Source organism: Zeus faber, assembly GCF_960531495.2.
Source record: "Zeus faber genome assembly, chromosome: 8".
Classification (NCBI taxonomy): Eukaryota; Metazoa; Chordata; class Actinopteri; order Zeiformes; family Zeidae; genus Zeus; species Zeus faber.
In genome coordinates, this window is record NC_137195.1 from 2,013,925 (window position 1) to 2,020,671 (window position 6,747).

Consider the following 6,747-nt stretch of genomic DNA (forward strand, 5'->3'; position numbering starts at 1 on the left):
ATTGGCCCCCGTGCACCCCCCCATTCTCTGAGCCCGCTCCATCAGTCGGAGGAGCCGGCAGGGGGCGCTGCCGGGGAGCCCTGCTGCTCCTCCTCTCCCGTCAAGGAGGAGGTGTTTCCCTGAGAGCCCGGGGAGGACTGCTGTGCTTTGATTGGGCAGTTTGCCACCATGTGCTCGATGCTCTGGCAGAAATGGCACTTCTTGGGCTGGGGGGGCAGCTTGCACTCCTTGGCGTGGTGGTCCAGCCCTCCACAGTTGTAGCACCTTCAGGAGAGAGAACATTGTTTAAGATCGGACAATTAGCCTGCATTTCCCCCCCCGCGGTGATGAATAAAATACCACCTCATCTAATCTTATTCTGGAAAGTTTTCTGCTGGCCACTAGATGGCGACATTTTAACGTGTCCTGATGTGGCGAAGCATAAATCTTGCGAGGGGCATTCCAGGTCATCCACACTGCTGTCAGTGCATCCAAATGATGCATCATTTCTAGGATGCTTAAAACCAACCCAGCAGAATGTAAGATCAACTTTCAAGCTACTTGCATCTGCAATATCACCTCGCAGGAACTATGTTATACCGCTTTACTTTCATCAGCAGCTGGATGAGTCCGTCAGTCGGCCGCAGAGTGAAATTAATCTCACAAACTTCTCAATGGATTAGAAATGGCCCTCATCATTTTGTGAAATGGAGCCTCCGTTTCAGACCCCCAACACCCCAGGAAGAGATCCGGTTAAAGACAAACAGTGACGACGGCGCGGCACATCAATGGTGGCTACCGGGGGTGCCGTCAAACAGCTCTGTTCAAACACGGGCTTTAGAATGGCCACGCGTGCGGGGCTGACAGGCAGATGGGCACTGGGCGTGAGGGCGGTCAGCCACGCCACAGCCCCACATCCACCGCCATTGTGGCGGCAGATGAGTTTTGGGCAGAACCGCTGCCGAGGGGTCAGCGAGTCTTTGTGGCCGTGGACATTTTGGAAGGCGTCAAGGTCTCCACCACCGCGCGCACTCTTTCCACCAGCATCGATCAGCGAGCCGGTGCAGGGAGGGGGAAACGCTCCTTTGTCTAAAAAAGCTGCAGTAATGACCTCTGAACTCTGCCCTCCCCCCCGGCCCTGCCCCTTCCCTTCAGCTCTCCAGCCCCCGACTCCATCCCAACCCCCAAACGCTCACATTTACTCATACAGCGTTTCCAAGACAACAGTGACCTTTCACCCTCCCTGCCTGGGCTTTTGCATCTGTTATCAATTAAATGGACAGGGGCTACCCCCTCCCAATCACACACACACACACACACACACACACACACACATATATATACTATATACACTATATACTAAGGTGGACTTTTAGGCTGAGAAAACATGGTTTCCTGCAGAAGAAGCTCACTGTGATCATGTAGAAACATACAAACCTTAACTTCAAACTAAGAAAGCCCAACAGAAGCCGCGTATTCTTCTCAGATATGGAATCATCCATGCAGTGTATTATTGTAACCTGTGCAATAGGTGACGGAAACACACCCAGAAAACAATACTTTTTACAAGCCCACTCATAGTGGTGAAGAGCAGCTTCTCCGGGGAGAAGCACAGAGCCTCCCAGGCTCTTCCAGGCTCTTCCAGGCTCTTCAAGGCTCTCACAGCCACCACACTCTGGCTCTAATCACAGCTGACAGGAGGGTGAAGTTGATACACCTCTAACCCCGCGCTTCATCGATATTCACACAACAACTTAAAATGGCTGCCTCCCGCCACCACCGTCACCATGAGAGGAGCGAGGCTGTGGTGGGACCAAACAAACCAAATGGTCCATCCTCTCACCCAGAGGATCCGAGGACAACCCTGCATGTGTTTCTATATTCACGGTGTGCTTTCTTTTCTCTTTCCGCGACTGAGTTTCCTGAATTCACCGTCGGTTTGTGAAGTCTGTTTGCGCCGTGCGATCATAGTCTACTTGTTCTGCTTGAGAAAGGGAAGCAACGACATCATAACACAATACTGTGGAGACTCCCGAGCGGAAGCAAGAGACGAATCTATCATTCCAGAAATCCTTTCCGGCACCATCGCCTCCCGACTGTAGCGCTGCAGCCGCCGGACGTCGATCGACGCCCTTCAGCCGTTGGGTCTCAGGTTGGTGGAAGGGTTTTGGGAGGAGATGGCCGGTGGGTGTAAACCCACGAGGGGCCTTCAGACTTAAACAGTTATTGATCCGGGTCACACGTCAAGCCCGCTGGTTTGACCCACGCTCGGACCGGAGGGGCTGGGGGATGGGGTCAGAGGAGAGGGGGGAAACGGGGGAGAAGCTGAAACTCCATTGTACATCTGATCCAAAATGGAGACCAGACTGCGTGTGGAAAGAAAATACAGAGCCTCCGTCTGAAAAAGGGACCACGCCTCGTACCTACCGAGTTAAACTGGTTGTAAAGTTCATTAGTTTTCCAAAGTATGTCTCTCTTAAAGTATTTTGTAACAAAAGGATACACAGCATGGTGACACAATGAGACAAATCCAGCCCAGTGATCAGTTGCGATTGGGTTTTACTAACAGCTGGAGGATGATGCACACCGCTCAACTTCTGATCAGTTATCGTCCTTCTTCTTTTTGGAGACATCTCACCTGTCTCCCTTGGAGCGTCTCTTCTGGACGTTCTTTCCCTTGGGTCTCCTCTCGCTGCCCACACAGTGGATGCCTCCGGGTCCTGTGACGCGCTGGGACTCCAGGCCTTTGGATGACTTCTTGAAGGTGAACTCCACGGACTCGCCTTCCTTGAGGCTTCGGAAGCCCTCCATGTGCAGCTTACTCTGAGCGGACAAAGGGGAAACGTGGTCACTGTCACAAGACATTTTGATGAGATGAAATAACACTTAAAGTTAGGTTAATCAGGAACACCTGTCTGAGGGAGGCTGGCCGTCCACAACTTCCGTGCTGCTGGTTTTCCATCCGACCCGGTAATTCATTCGGTTCATCTGACCTTCCATGTGCGACTCAATCCCTAAACCGCAGCTAGAACGAAGACCAGCAGCGTTTGGTCAAACCCCACTGATCTGGCTTCATTAGCACATGGCACGCATCGAGAGTTCTAGTGTGTCGCAATCATCTACGAGCACATCAACTGAAGCGCGCGTTTGCAGAATACTTTGACCCCTGGGAACGTCCCCATGGAGTCTTGACGGCGTGATAACATCACCGCCCCTCTGGGACTTATCAGGCGACAGGTATTTTAAAGTTGTCATCACGCCGCCCCGGACAAATAAACAACCGCTGCAGAGTTTGCTGTTCCCACTCGGGTTAATCTCGCGGGTTGCCTAACACCGGCGAGCCCCTTCCCTGTTCTCTGAGTGGTAAACGTGATGGGGATGACCTTCAACCCCCACCCCGCTTGAGGAGCAGCATTCCGTACTGCCTCCCCCCACCCACATCACAAAGCCCCACTGCCACGCTGACCACCAGGATGCAGGGGCGGGGGAGGGGTGAGAAGGGGGCTGGGGGTGGGGTCAGTGGTGGGGGACATTCCTGGGATGGTTCTTTGGTGAAGAGGCACGCGAGATAAAAAGTTTGGGGGCAGACGGGCGGTCTCTGCATCCTGAAATGATTGATATCAGAGTCTGTTTCACAGCCTATTCAAGGGACCACAACAACGGCCGGTCGCACAAACTGCCCTTTGCGCAAATCTGTTAAAGGCTTTGTTCAGTATTTTTGTCGGTTTTGAGCCTCACCTTGTTTTTCTGTGGCGCTCCTTGCTGAAACACACAGACCCTACAGACAACACCTCTTGGCAAAAAGTGGCGCCCAATCATCCAAGCTTGTGGGCCCACTCCACCTGCTATAAAACCTCTTTCTTCACACTCACTATCACCACCTCCAAACAAGTTGACTTTCACTTCACTTTCACGCTCTGTCCCTGATTCCATTCACTTTGCTGCGTGTGGTTGTGTCGCTCAGCTCCCTCTTTGCTTCCAACACGTCCATCGCCCCCTCCCTCAGAGCCTTGCTGCGCATAAGTCGTCTTTTCAAGAGGGAACGAAAAGATAGGACTTCCAAGATACATGCGAGGAGGGTCCTTGAACACAGCTTTTGACGTTGCACCAACGCTTCTATTCAGTGTGATTTAGGCCCCGTTGTCTACTGAAGATGTCAAATGTTTTCTGATTCAAAGGGTCGGGTGAACGGCAATCTCAAACAAACAAACTTCGCCGTCATGGACGTCTTTGACACCAGCCGCCGCTTGTTGTGTACCTCTGCAAACGGACAGACCCGCTGCCGGGCCCCGGGCACGTCTGGGCGTCTGTGAGGCCCGGCTCAGACCTCCGAGGCCTATTGTGCGTCCCGGCCCGACGACCGTTAACCTACTTCCTGTCGCACGCCCGACCTCCCCCTGACGGGGCTCCTCGGCCATTCAACACCCCATCAAGGTGGAGAACCGGGGAGGAGCTCCTCCTCGGGTGGGACGCCGAGTGAAGACATCAGAGCGCCGGAGGACAAAAGGTGGCCTGGAACGGGGGGGCCACACAAAGTGCAGCTCGGTCACGGCCGAGGGGAGCCTTTCCACCGGCGGCGCGGCCCCATTGTCCACCTGCACAAAGGCCTGCGGGCCCCGGGAGTTAATGCCGCTTGACACACGGCCACTAATTTTATGACAGGGCGGGGGGGGGCTCAATGTTGCCATAACTCCCGTGCATCTGTCACACACGCACGTGCTCACACTTCCTCTGGCGACGCAGAGAGGGGAACACATTAGACACGCCTTTGGAGAGGTCAGCGTGCGAGGGCGCGGCTCTGAGGCGCCGGACAATGTTCTACGCAGAGAGAATCGGGTCGAAACGCAGCAAATACACAAAGTAGAGACGATGCAGGCGACGGGCGGATGCGGCTGATGCAAAATGTGACGTGTGCTCACAACAACACAGTGACGCAAAAGACCCTGGAAGCTGAATTTGTGCACGAAAACTGCAGAAATGCCTTGAATACATGCACACATTTACAGCTCTTATTTATTAGTGCATATTTACCAGCTGTCGTTTGTTTTCACAGACCTGTTTAAATATCAGCAGAACAGAACAGTAAACATTTGCAAATCCGTTTTGTATATGTGCAAGTGTTTTGTCCAGCCCCACTGTCAGAATATGATTGAACATAATAACTTTATTCGAGGAGCGGAAAAAAAACAAACAACCTCAGAAAAACAATTTTAGACGCGATTTAAATAATTAGATTTTACGGTTGTTTATTTTTATTTGTAAGACACAGCGAACATATTTGCAGACGCTCACCTGCTTTCTCATATCTGTTGTTATGGTCATTATTTGCAGAGCTAAGCACATATTTGCAAATCGATCTTCCTACATTCTGCATTAACAGTTCAGTCCCAAAAAAACTCCAAGTCAGGTGGTTTAAGGAGAATAAGTTTTAAAAGCCCAGTGCTCCCCTATAAATATACTTTTATATTCAATTCAAATCATAATCTGTTTGTACTCCCGATATGTACTGAACTATGTACAAGTTGTGATCAAAAACCACAGATTGTTCTTCATTTCCGTCGACATATTTCTTACTTTGCCTTGACGCTCTCTGCACGGCCCACTTAGTTGTTTTTAGCATGTTTTGCGTGTTTTTTCTGTGCTTTTCTTATTAAAGACGACTGTTACGGGGACGAATGCACTTTGGCTCGATGTAAAACGGCAAAACAAAAATGTAAACTCCATCCCTACATTATTTCACTACTCTTTCTGTTGCAATGTTTAAAATTAAGAAAATTAATATTTCTTTCAAAAATATGAGATAGAACATTGTAACGGTCATGCCTTCGATCTGGCCCACTTACGTATATAAGGCATTGTGCACTTTAATATTTCAATGGGTGGCTTCTCACTCTCTGTGAATATGTATCAATTCATTTGGGCCGTGTTTGATGAGAAGGACCCAGGTGAGCAGAGTTCATCCCTGTGATGCTTCAGGTTTATTCAAGCACTTTGCTGCTAAACCACAATCACTGATTCCAGGCAGAGTTGGACTCTCGCTGCGTTCGTCCAGGTCTTGGATTCCCTCTGAGAGTCACGACCGTCCGTCCTCCAACGAGGAGCTGGAGTGGAGGCTTTGTCTCCAACGTGACGGTGTTTTATCGCTTTGAAACCAAAGCGCCAATACCCTGAGTTCAAATCACTCCAGTAAAAGTAGAAGCACATCGCCAGGCATCCCACCCCAATTCCCAAGTATAAGTCTGGAATCTCTCCGTTAAATGTTTGTGATTTCCGGTAGAGCTACAACCAATCAGAGCGCTGGATAGACCTACAACCAATCAGAGCGCTGGATAGACCTACAACCAATGAGAGCGCTGGATAAACTGTCCAAGTTTAATGCTGTTACGATAGCAGATACAAGAGACCGCTCCACCTCGGCGGCAGCCATCTTGGTAAGGTGCGTCAGCGGCTCTCCTCTGCATCGTCACGGTATCAAGCCCCGCCCCGTATTAGATAAACAGCAGTGATTGGCCGACCCTGATGAGGTCAAGTGGAAACCTGTTTGAATGGGAGGGTGGCTAGACGTATTGTGCAGAGCAGATGGAACACGACAGACACACCAACAGGTCGTGCTGTGGAATGCGCTGGAATCAACGTTTCTGGAACTGAATCAACTCATGTAGCGACGGACCTTTCACCAAATCCACTTTTTCATTTTGTTCCTGTAATCAGCCAATCAGGCTCCGCTTTGTGGACGCCATCATTAACCATTCAATTACCAATCCAGTC

The 6,747-nt window shown here is 50.7% G+C and overlaps 1 protein-coding gene across 1 annotated transcript in view; it reads right to left on the reverse strand.

Moving 5' to 3' along the window:
- Window positions 1-41: 41 nt before the first annotated feature.
- The window catches only part of lin28aa (lin-28 homolog Aa), a gene marked incomplete at both ends in the record, with an annotated part of 9,334 nt that continues 2,628 nt past the window's right edge, over window positions 42-6,747 (reverse strand). Inside the window, 2 exons of the mRNA XM_080005768.1 lie at window positions 42-264; window positions 2,618-2,802. Of these exons, the coding sequence (XP_079861894.1) occupies window positions 42-264; window positions 2,618-2,802 (408 nt within the window). The remainder of the gene's footprint in view (window positions 265-2,617; window positions 2,803-6,747) is intronic.